This window comes from Nicotiana tabacum, chromosome 22 (genome assembly GCF_000715075.1).
Source record: "Nicotiana tabacum cultivar K326 chromosome 22, ASM71507v2, whole genome shotgun sequence".
NCBI lineage: Eukaryota > Viridiplantae > Streptophyta > Magnoliopsida > Solanales > Solanaceae > Nicotiana > Nicotiana tabacum.
Genome location: NC_134101.1, coordinates 37,272,458 through 37,284,914, shown reverse-complemented (window position 1 = coordinate 37,284,914; position 12,457 = coordinate 37,272,458). Strand labels below are relative to the sequence as shown.

General features: G+C 38.2%; 2 protein-coding genes across 2 annotated transcripts; both read left to right on the top strand.

Annotated features, from left to right (window-relative positions):
* The first annotated feature begins 5,556 nt into the window (after positions 1-5,556).
* Positions 5,557-7,507, top strand: LOC107769167 (putative leucine-rich repeat receptor-like protein kinase At2g19210). The gene is made up of 3 exons (XM_016588344.2): positions 5,557-5,680; positions 5,861-6,407; positions 6,961-7,507. The coding sequence occupies exons 1-3, from the start codon at positions 5,596-5,598 to the stop codon at positions 7,397-7,399; spliced, it is 1,071 nt and encodes a 356-aa protein (XP_016443830.1). The 5' UTR covers positions 5,557-5,595; the 3' UTR covers positions 7,400-7,507.
* A 1,714-nt stretch (positions 7,508-9,221) lies between these two features.
* Positions 9,222-10,931, top strand: LOC107769166 (putative leucine-rich repeat receptor-like protein kinase At2g19210). The gene is made up of 3 exons (XM_016588343.2): positions 9,222-9,306; positions 9,424-9,970; positions 10,511-10,931. The coding sequence occupies exons 1-3, from the start codon at positions 9,222-9,224 to the stop codon at positions 10,929-10,931; spliced, it is 1,053 nt and encodes a 350-aa protein (XP_016443829.2).
* Positions 10,932-12,457: the final 1,526 nt, after the last annotated feature.

Sequence of the window (12,457 nt, the reverse complement as noted above, 5' to 3'; positions counted from 1 at the left end):
ACACTCACTCGATCATAAGGCCTAAGGGCTACATTAACTCGAGTTCGAGCAAACACTCACTCGAACATTAAGCCTAAGGGCTACATTAACTCGAGTTCAAGCAAACACTCACTCGACCATTAAGCATAAGGGCTACATTAATTCGAGTTCAAGTAAGTCCTCACTCGACCACTAAGCCTAAGGGCTATTCTTATTTCGAGTTCGAGCAAATCCTCACTCGACTATAAAGCCTAAGGGCTAAACTAACTCGAGTTCGAGCAACCATTCTCACTCGGGGACTATCTATCGAGCCCAAGGGCTTCCATTAATTCGAGTTCGAGAAATCATTCTCGCTCGACTACAAAGCCCAATGGCTACCTTATTTCGAGTTCGAACAAGTCCTGACTCGACCACTAAGCCTAAGGGCTATTCTTATTTCGCGTTCGAGCAAATCCCCACTCGACTATAAATCCTAAGAGCTACCCTAACTCGAGTTCGAGTAACCATACTCACTCGGGGACTATCTATCGAGCCCAAAGGGATGCCATTAATTCGAGTTCGAGAAATCATTCTCACTCAACTACAAAGCCCAAGGGCTACGTTAACTCAAGTTCAAGCAAACACTCACTCGACCATTAAGCCTAAGGGCTACATTAGTTCGAGTTCGAGCAAACACTCACCCGACCATAAGGCCTAAGGGCTACATTAACTCGAGTTCGAGCAAAATACTCACTCGATCATTAAGCCTAAGGGCTACATCAGTTCGAGTTTGAGCAAACACTCACTCGACTACTAAGCCTAAGAGCCACTCTTACTTCGAGCTCGAGCAAACACTCACTCGACTATACAGCCTAAGGGCTGCTCTTCCTTCGAGTTCAAAGCGAACACTCACTCGACCATAAAGCCTAAGGGTTGTTTGTCATTTCGAGTTGGAAAAATCATTCTCACTCAACCATTAAGCCCAAGGGACACATTGATTCAAGTTCAAACTATTGCCCCGAACCGGGGACTATGTATCAAGCTTAAAAAGGCTACTTTGCTTCAAGTTTGAGCAAATCATTTCATTTGACATCTATCCATCAAGCCTAGGGGCCATTTCAGTTAGAATTCGGACATTCACTCGGGGATTGCCTATAAGGCACTTTTGACCTTTGTATAAATTAACAAAAAGGCAAAAGATTCGGAAGCCATAAAAGGGAAAAGGTTTTATATACAAATCTTTTAGAAAGGAAACTCGGTCCGAATGAAGTTCTTTACAAAGGCCGAGAGCATTTTCAATAGAAATAACAACAACTACCTAAGTTCCTAAATGGCTTAGTCTTCATCGGAGGCCGTGTCTTCGGAATCTTTCCTACCTTCAGATTCGCTGGAGCTATCGGAGTCTTCCTCAGGGAAGGCCAGCCTCAGAGCCGTGTTTTCCTCCACCCTGGCAATTTCGATTTCGGCCCCAACATCGAAGCCCTGAGCGCTAACCTCTTAGAGAGCTTCTCTCTGGGCCTGTCATTTAGCGTGCTCGACCATGCTCTTGGCTTTGGCTTGGTTGACCTCAACATCGATCCTGAACTGGGCCACTTTAGCGTCACCTCTTTTATTGGCCTCGATCACCTCAGATCTGGCTACTTCAAGTTCATCAGCCAAGCTTAGTTTATCAGAAATATCCAAATCTAACCGATGTTGAAGCTCATTTATCCTCTCGATTAGCCCCGGGGCATTTTCTTTCGCAGATCGAAGTTGGGCCTTAGACAACTCCAACTGAGGTTGAACGACTTTTTTTTTCGAGGCAAGATATCCATATTCTTTTTAAATTCTTCCGCCTCGGCCAGTAGCCCATCTACTTGTGAGTTGAGCCGTCCGATCTGATCGATCCTCTGCCAAACCTGCAGAATCGGATCATTAGTGGTTATCTCCAATTCATCTTCACTATCATGGAAAATTCAAAATACTTGCTCAGCCATCTCCTCGTCCTCTTCCCGAACTGTTGTCAAATCTGCTCGAAGTTTCTCACTAAGAAGCTTGTAAGAGTCACTCTTCTTAGTGAGGTTTCGAACCTCAGCCTCGTGCTCCTCTAGGATTTGAAGGAAGGCCTCGTGATGCAGCACCGAAGCCTACAAACATAGGAAAAATGTTAGAATTAACTACATATCTAAATATAAAGAAGAAAAAGCAAAGATGCCATCGAAGTTGCCCGATTCAGAGCATGCTAGGCCTCGTTGAAAAGGCAGGCGGGTCCTACCGCATTCATCATTGATTGATCCTCTTCGGTCACCAAGGACCAAAGGTAAATGACAACCCCCACGGGGGAAGAAAACATTCGGGTATCTTTCGGGACGGAGAGCACTACCCTCCGCCTACAATCAGGATCAATACTCGGGGCCAGGAATCGGTCCACCAGTTTTAAAACTGATGAAGACCTGGAAGAGCCCGACCATGATGCTTTCTTTGGTATCGGTAACCCATCAAACTCGATAAACTCCTCCGAGGTAGCTGACTCGATCTTATCTAGAAAACAGTGGATGTCGGTCGGCTTCTGAATGCTCTCGTAGGATCGACCTTCCAGCATGCTGGCCTCACAGATCATAGCATCCGATCATAGGGGATCTAGTAATATTGACTATCCCGAGCTCGTCCCTTGAGATATCTTCTACCCGAGATGTCCTTCCCTCGGTCGCTCACTCGACCATCTCAGCTCGAGATCGAATATTCTCGATTTTCCCTTGTTCGGGAATCACAGCGAGAACTCCCTTGTTAACCTCTGCCGATTCGGAGGATTGTTGTATCACAACATTGGCCCGCACACTTGCTAACTCCTCTTCTTCTTCTGCGGGCTCGTCCCTTAATCGACGGATCGAGTCCAAAGGCATGATATCGGAGCCCCTCTTGGGTTTGCGAGTTCTCTTCACCAGGTTTTTCTTGTATGAGATCGGGGAACTCGGTGCATCTTTTCTTTTTTTCTCTTTAACCTGCTTCGGGGCAGGGACCTTTTCATTACCAGATGGGGGCCTTATAACAACATCTTTTCCCGAGTCCTACAAAGGAAGAAAGGAGGACAAGTAAGTGAAGAAGATCAAGCTACAAACAAACTGAGAAAGAAACTTACCATGACTACGGGCCTCCCATCGACCCTTTGATAGTTTCACCCAAGCACGCTCAGAATACGGTCTCTGCAGCACGAGACCCTCAACCCATTGTTTAAGGTCCGCGATTGGTTTCGGCACCTGGGCCACAGCTGTAACAGAAAAGAAAGAATGGATCAAGAAAATGAAAGGTGGTCCCAAATTAAAATGCTCGAAAGGAAGAAAATACTCACGGTTCATATTCCATCTCTGAGGAAACGGCATGTCGGCGGCAGAAATCAGGTCCGAGGTTTTGACTCGAACAAACCAACCCATCCAGCCTAGATCAAGAGTTTCGTCTATACTCGAGAATGACGCTTTACTGGCTCGGCGAGCTAGCTTGATCATCCCTCCTCGATAGAGTCGGGAACTGTAAAGGCGTATAAGGTGATCGAGGGTGAAAAGACACCCCTCGATTTTGCTTGAGAAGAATCGAAGAAGAATCACTATTCTCCAAAACAAAGGATGAATTTGGCCAAGGGTCACGTCGTATCTTTCACAAAAAGCAACGATGACGGGATCTAATGGACCCAACGTGAAAGGGTAAGTATAGACACTTAAGAACCCTTCCACGTGGGTAGTAATTGATTCTTCGGGCGATGGGACTACCACGTGCTTGTCATCCCAGTTGCATTCCTTTTTTACCTTTTTGAGAATTTTCTCGGTGATTGAACACTGGTACCTCGAGACCGGCTCACATCGGCCCGGTACCGAAGAAGGTTTTTCAACTTTGAAATCAATGATAGTCGATCACACTACCAGAACGAACTACTCGGGGCGAGGCTCCGCCACGTCCTCGCTGTCGGTAGGCCGCGATGAGGAAGCGGCCTCATTCTGCGGCACTGTTTTAGAGGTTTACGCCATTGATAAATAATGGAAAGAGAATTGGGTTTGTTTGTGATGTAATGTATATGAAGCAGAGGGATTTTTGAAGAAGATACAAGAGCAGAGGAAAACCTTTTGAAAAAAAAAACTTTGGATGTGAATAAAAGCTTGAATATTTATAGGCATAATAATGATGGTTCAAAATCGGTAGTCGCCGACCAACGACTGACAAACATTTAATGTCTTAGTAACTGGACCGATGGGACGTTTGTCATATACGTCATAATCGGGTTCATCGCTGACGTCATTGCCCACCTAGTTGGAATTCGGAAAATCATATCGTTTCTCGCCACATTCCTTCTGAGAAACGAGGGGACTATCTGTATACGGTCAAAACTGGGTTCGCCCTTCGTGTAATTAGTCGAGATTAAAACATGATGGATCGATGGTTGTCACCATAATATCGAGATGAAATCTGAAGTCAGGTTATCGAGCTCAAGATTCAGGGACCAATCAATACCGAGCTCAAAGTCAATATCGAGCTCGAATTCAAATCGAACTATGATATGAAGTGGTGTAATCGAGCTCGATATTCAGAGACCGATCAATACGGAGCCTGAGTCAATATCGAGCTCGAGACCCAGAGACCGACTGATACCGAGACCGACCGAGATCGAGCCAAGAAACAAAAGAGCCGTTGTAGCCGCACTAAGGGAGAGAATCTCGGCGAAAATTAAGGAAAAACTAATCTATCGTGGGATCCCCACTATGTATTTTTAATAATATCTAAAGTAGGTTCTTTCACTATATAAAGAGTGGCTATTATTTCAGTAATTGGACATTAATTCATCTTGCTCGTTTATAAGTCATTCTCTACTCAATTTAGTTTGTATTTCATTCCTTTTTTACAGTCAATATTTGATATACATTTCTACTTATTTTTTCGATTTGTACCAAGTTATACCGCGTATCCTTAGAATTACGTATAAATTCAACTTTATACATTTTTTCGAGTATACAAAAATATCCTTTGGATGTGCAAAAGCCACACTGAATTGGCATGGATAACGTATAGTAATGGGAGTACTATTTTCTTTCTTAAGAAAGAATATGATTGTGGGCCATAATAACCGAAACTAATTTTTTCTACTACTAGTTTGAACGGGTACAACATTCATTGAAGGCAGTATCAGTGTCATTATATACGTCCTAAGCTTTTTCAATAGCAACACTCAAGATCACAGACGTATTCCGCATGCTGATCTTAGTTGAAAACTTGAAATGATTAAAAAAATATCAAGTATAACCTTACATTTTCAGTGGGAGAATGTATTGGACACAAACTAATAAAGTCTTATGTTAGACTTCTTCTAGTCAGCTGTTATTCCCATAACATATATGCTTGGTCTACTACTATAGGAAAATTTAGTGTCTCAATCAAGGTAAACTGGTTGATTATTTTAACATAAGAAAGCACATTTCATGGCGTAAGAGCACATTAAGATAATAGACTTTGGGCTCAACTTGCTCGGCAAGTGATATGAGGATGGAGTTCATCAAATCTCTTGGAAAGTTCAAACTTTAACCAGGTCAAATTGAGTAAGGAATATATAAGGCAAAGCATCGAAACTATTCTCAATCAATCAACTAAAACATCAAGATAACAGAGTGTCTAGATATGGAGATGTTGAAAGGCTTCCTCTTTGCATGTCTTGTTGGTTGTTCTATAGCAACAATAGCTGTTGCACAAGACGATCAATCAGGTCATATGTTTAGTACAATCCATTTTATTCTGCACAACATATATATATACATGTGACATATACAACAACAACAATAATTACGCCTTCTTCCTAAATAAAGCTGGGGATACATGTGACCTATAATATTTTAATTGTTGCCCTGTGTGATGCTCATGTTCTTTTAATGTTCATGTTTTACAGGATTCATAAGTATCGACTGTGGAATACCAGCAGGTTCCAACTATACTGATGTAATAACAAGCATATCTTACCTTTCAGATGAAGGTTATGTCACTGGCGGAGTGAGCAATACCATATCACCTATATACCAATCCAATTCCCTAGAAATACCATTCTTCACAGTTACAAGCTTTCCTTTAGGGACAAAAAACTGCTACACTCTAAACCCTGCTCAAGGGAATAGTACCAATTACTTGATCAGGGCTAGTTTTTTCTATGGAAATTATGATGGAAGTAATCAATTACCAAATTTTGATCTTTACCTTGGAGAAGATTACTGGGACACAGTCACAATATCTAATGCTTCTATACCAACTTGGAAGGAAGTTATACACACCCCTTCCACTCAATACATAACCGTTTGCCTTGTCAAGACAGATACTACAACTCCTTTTATTTCAGCCTTAGAGTTGAGGCCATTGAATGTTACCACATACCCAACGCTAAATAAATCATTGAATCTTATCGGACGTCTGAATTTCGGTTCCTTAACCAATCTATTCATTAGGTACGTTTATTTAATATTTTTAATTTCATAAGATCAAGGTCTTCCTTTTATATACTAAGATCTCGTAATTATTGAGATAAATTTAAATAAATTTAACTTTTATATATATATATATATATATATTTCGACAACATAATTTTTACCCACTGTAATAAGTCAATACAGTCAAACCTCTCCATAACATCATCGCTATATAACAACAATTCACTATAAAAGTCAAGTTTCTTTTGGAACCAATTTCCATGCTATGTTATAATATATATTCTTTATAACAGTATTTCGCTATAAGTAAAAAAATATAAAACAAACGAGTTTGTTATAGAGAGATTTGATTGTAATATTTTTTGCCGTTAAGTTGTAATTGACTTTTAAATAACATGATATATGATATAAAAGTTTTTTTTCCTGTGAGTGTATAAAAGTTAATTAAGCAGTTTTTACTAACTTGGTCCCCATGATATATTTTTTTTGTGGAGTTACTATACTTGTCTTTTTATACCAGGTGGATATATACGTTAATAATTAATTGTTTGTTTTCTATTATAATACATAGGTTCCCTAATGATGCATATGATAGAATTTGGCTACCATATCTATGGGAGACAATGGCAACAATTAATACAACACAAGACGTAGTTGAGAACAGTTACCGAATACCATCCGCGGTAATGAGCACGGCAGTGACACCGGACACCGCCACTGACACGGTGTCGTTTTCCTGGCTGGCTGACAATACCACAGACAAGTATTACATATACTTACACTTCGCTGAAGTCGTAGAATTGCTAGGGACACAAACAAGGGAATTCAACATTTATATCAATGATAACCTCTTTTATGGACCTTTGTCTCCGGCATATCTGTCTACGACGACGATATTCACATTGTCTCCGGGCTATGGTTCCGAAAGATACGACGTTGTAATTAACAAAACTGCCACTTCAACACTTTCACCACTCATTAATGCTGTCGAAATTTATATAGAGATGTAGTTTGCCAGACAACAAAAAATGAAAATATATCAACAGTCCGTTTGTGGTGTGAACTGAAATAAAGAAATTTAGTACTTTTGGGCTGTGTTCTTGTTGTACCATTTTTTTTCCTGCTTTCTCCTTATCTACTGAATTGAGATGAGATTGAGTTTAATCCTAATCAATTGAAAGCAAGAGATGAAGTATATGAAAAGAAATTCTCGACACCGGCAGGCCTTTATTTGGGGTTGGAATTTCTGGGTAATGGGATATTTGAATTTGAAGTCTTTGAGTTGCGGATATTATTTGGGGTTTAGGGGTAGGTTGAGGAATGTTTTAATTAGAAGGAATTTGGGCTGTGTACTGGTCCGACATTGTCGGAGTATTTGACTTTGAAGGTTAGACGGATTGTGTACCGTTCCAAAGTTGTCAGAGCTTTTGATTTTGAAGGTTGATAGGCTATCTACTGTTCCAAAGTGATCAGAGAGCATAGTTTATGATTGTTATAATCTGTCGTGAATACGCCATGTCTGATAGATAGATAGATAGATAGATAAATAGATAGATAAGATAAGTTAAGATAAGATGAGGTTAGAGGTTAATCAACTCAATAACTAAAATCTGATAATAAATAAATACAGGAAATAAAAGAAAAGAAAAATAAAGTAATAAATGAAGAAGAAAAAAGATTATGATTTAAACTTTTAAAGTGTCACAAATCATACATGAGTTTCCCCGTACTAATTAAATGAGTTGTTGGTGATACTTAATTTAACAACTACATACTTTAGAGGGATTTTTACTTTTTGCAAGGGAGTCTACGTTGACTTGATCGATATATTTCAGTTTTCTTATTAGCACAAGGGAGGAATTTGCTTAAACAATGAGGACAACACGATATGAAGGCGACTTTACAAATTCTTAAAGTTTACAAATCAACAAAAATGTAGAGAAGTCCAATCTACTGGCATTTTTCATTAATTTTATTCTTATACAAGAAGCCACACCGAATTGGCTTGGATAACGTAGAAGGATAGGAGTACTGTTTTTTTTTTTTTAACTAGAAAGAATATGATTGTGGGCCATAATGTGTATTTAAACTAGTTTTTTTCTACTAGTTTGAATGAGTACAACATTCCTTGAAGGCTTTTATACCTTAATTAATGTGGACCAAAAATGGAAAACTCTCATTGTATAGTCGCTCTCAAAATAATAGTCAAAAAAAATATATTTTATATATATATATGCATTAATTTTTTGTATATATATGCATTATGTATGTTATATACAAAAATTATACAAATTTTATACACTTTTTCGGCTAATTAATGTAAATAGTTTCTGACGCAGAGTAGAAGTGATAATACCCACCAAAAAATGTTAGTTTATGTTAAACACAGGAACAATCAAGATCACAAACGTATTCTTTGTCCTGATCTATATTGAAATGATTATAAAAATATCTAGTACAACCTTAAAATTTCAATGGAAGAATATCTTGGGCATAAACTAATAGTCTCTTGTTAGACTTCTTCTAGTCAACTGTAATTTCCATAAATTATACGCTTGGTCTTCTACTAGGAAAAATTAGTGGCTCAATCAAGGTAAACTGGCCGATTATTTTAAAATAAGAAAGCACAATTCTTGACATAAGAGCACATTAAGATAATTAGATGTTGCACTCACCGGCCTTGCTTATCACAGGATAATATATATACTATTAGTAGTTTACAAAATCACTTAAAAACTTCAACCTAGAACTTCTCAAATCAAGCAAGAACTATATAAAGGACTCAATGGATCAATCAATTAAACTTCAAGATATAACCGAGTTAATCAAAATATGGAGATTTTGAAACGCGTCCTCTTTGCATTACTTGTTGGTTTTTATATAGCTACAATAGCTTTTGCACAAAACGATCAATCAGGTTTTATGTTAATTTAGTACCATCCATTTTATTCTGCATAACATATACATGTGACCTAAAATATTCGATATTTGCCATGTCTGCGTACTCAAGTTTTTTTTTAAAAATATTTTACAGGATTCATAAGCATTGATTGTGGATTACCAGCAGGTTCCGACTATACTGACATAAGAACAGGTATATCTTACGTTTCAGATGAAGGTCATGTCAGTGGTGGAGTAAGCCATAGCATATCACCTATATACCAATCCAATTCCCTAGAAAAGCCGTTCTTCACAGTTACAAGCTTTCCTTCTGGGACAAAAAACTGCTACACTCTAAGCCCATCTCAAGGGAGTTTGGGCAAATACTTAATCAGGGCTAGTTTTTTCTATGGAGATTATGATGGAAGTGGCCAATTACCAATTTTTGATATTTACCTTGGAGAAGATTACTGGGACACTATCATAATATCTAATGCTTCTATACCGTATTGGACGGAAGTTATACACACCCCCTCCAATGACTACATAACTGTTTGCCTTGTCAAAAGAGATACTACAACTCCTTTTATTTCAGCCTTAGAGTTAAGGCCATTGAATATTACCATATACCCAACGCTAAGTAAATCACTGAAACTTTTCGTACGTGAGAACTATGGCTCCTTAACCAATCAACTCATTAGGTACGTTTATTTCATCTTTATAATTCAAGATTTTCCTTCTCTACACTAAGATCTTGTTGTTGAGACATATTTAAATGAATTTAAATTATACAATACTAACCGCGTAAAAGTTTTTTATACGATTTGTGTGGTTTTGCCGGTTGTGGTAGGTCATTACTATCTTTTGTGGGTTATCAATTCATTCCTGTTATAAAAAGTTATAAAACTGTGTGTGAGTTTATAAAACTGAAACCAATTTTACTACTCCCTTCGTCCATTTTAATTGTCTTTTAAGCTTTTCAAAAGTTAGTCCAAAATAAGTATATTTTAACCAAGTAATTAAGCATTAATTATTCCTTTTCCGATTTATCCTTTTTCTAATAAATGATCCATGCAACTTTTAAACTATGGAGTATTTCTTAATGAGTCACTAAAAAGGACCGGAGGGAGTAGCTTGATCCCCACCCCATAATATTTTTTCTAGTTACTATACTTGTCTTATTATTGTTAAGGTGGATGCATTCGTTAACAATTGATTCTTTACTATTTAAAAATACATAGGTACAAAGATGATGCATATGATAGAATTTGGGTACCAATTCCATCGGAGAATGCGGGAATTCTTAGTACAACACAAGACGTAGTTGAAAACAGTTATAAGGTACCATCGGCGGTATTGAGCACGGCTGTGACACCGCTGCCCTTCCAGTTGACGCCTGGCAATATCAGCGACAAGTATTACATATACCTGCACTTCGCCGAAGTTGAAGAATTGCTGGGGACACAAACAAGGGAATTCAACATTTATATTAATGATAACCTCTTTTATGGACCTTTGTCTCCGGCATATTTGTCGACCACAACGGTATACACATTGTCTCCGGGCTATGGTTACGAACGGTACGATATTGTCATTAACAGTACTGCCACTTCTACTCTTCCACCACTCATTAAAGCTCTCGAAATTTATAGAGAGATATAGTTAGCTAGAAAACCAGAATATATATTAACAATCCGTCGGCTGTGGTGTGGAATGAGATAAAGCAATTTTTCATCGAGGAAATCGAAGGTCGAGATGGAAAATTTTTGGGCTGTACATGTTCTCGTTGTACCTATCTTTTTTCACTTTCTCATTATCTACACTGAATTGAAATGAGTTTGAGTTTAATCCTAATCACATGATTAGATCTCTTATTTTAGTTTATGATTGCTATAACATAAGATGAGGTTAGAGGTTAGGCAACTCATTAACTAAGATCTGATCGTTAATAAACACAGAAAATAAAAGAAAAGAAAAGTAAAGGAAGAACGGAAAAATGAAAAAGAAAGGGATTAGTATAAGTTAAACTTTTAAGTGACACAAACCATACATGAGTTGTCCCGTACTAATTAAATCAATTGTTGGTGATACATACTTTTATAACTACATGGTTTAGAGGGATTTTTACTTTTTGCAAGGGAGTCAACGTTTGCGTACACGTAGTGAGTTGCTCTAGTGGTGAGCACCCTCTACTTCCAACCAAGAGGTGGAGAGTTCTTGGAGAGAGGGAGCCGAGGGTCTATCGGAAACAGTCTCTCTACCCCAGGGTAGGGGTAAGGTCTGCGTACAAACTACCCTCCTCATACCCCACTAGTGAGATTATACTGGGTTGTTGTTGTTGCAAGGAAGTTAACGTTGAGTTGATCGATATTTTTCAGTTTTCTTAATAGCACGAGAGAGGAAATTTGCTTAAGCAATGAAGATAACACGATATGAAGGCAAGTTTACAAATTCTTAAAGTTGACGATCAACCAAAATGTAGAGAAGTCCAATTTACTGGCATTTTCATTATTGTTTATTTTTATTGCAGCCGAACTACTTGTACTTGTACTAGGCAATACGCATGCCGTATAATATATCATAAGATTTCTTAAAGACCTATCGCACTCTTAGACCTTCATATCTTACGAGAACGTCATTGCTAGTTTTATGTCATGACCTGCCATGTAGGTGCCACTTGGCGTATATTTTTGTTATATGGGAAGTTTATATATGAAAGAGGCTAGAACTTGTAGGAAATTAAATTCTAGAGCAATATAGAGATTTCCCTAGGAAGACCCTAGAACCGTATAAAATTGCTAGTAAAATCCTTAGAAGATTCTAGCTATCTAAAATATTCTAGAGAAGGTACTTACTTGAAAATATTAATGACTTATGTAAAAATGAATATTTACACACTAGCCCCTATGAAACTAATATATAAAGGGTCTCATATATAAATGGGTCATTCATTTGTAATTCACCAAGTAAAACAATCAAGTTTTCTATAATAAAACGCTTCCTTTGGCAATTCTCTTGTGTTCTAACATTTTCATAGCGATCTTGAGTATAGTAAGGCTGACTTGGCATAGCAATGCCACGACCCAAACTCCCTCCGAGACATATCATGACGGCACCTAGTCTCTACGACTAGCTAAGCCTAACAGATTGCGGAAATATCAATCAATAATAGAAGCAAAACTAAGCAA

Coding starts and splice junctions, on each gene's coding strand:
- LOC107769166 (XM_016588343.2), top strand. CDS start 9,222: ATGGAGATTTTGAAACGCGTCCTCTTTGCATTACTTGTTGGTTTTTAT. Junction 9,307..9,423: donor TGCACAAAACGATCAATCAG/GTTTTATGTTAA, acceptor AATATTTTACAG/GATTCATAAGCATTGATTGT. Junction 9,971..10,510: donor TTAACCAATCAACTCATTAG/GTACGTTTATTT, acceptor AAAAATACATAG/GTACAAAGATGATGCATATG.
- LOC107769167 (XM_016588344.2), top strand. CDS start 5,596: ATGGAGATGTTGAAAGGCTTCCTCTTTGCATGTCTTGTTGGTTGTTCT. Junction 5,681..5,860: donor TGCACAAGACGATCAATCAG/GTCATATGTTTA, acceptor CATGTTTTACAG/GATTCATAAGTATCGACTGT. Junction 6,408..6,960: donor TTAACCAATCTATTCATTAG/GTACGTTTATTT, acceptor TATAATACATAG/GTTCCCTAATGATGCATATG.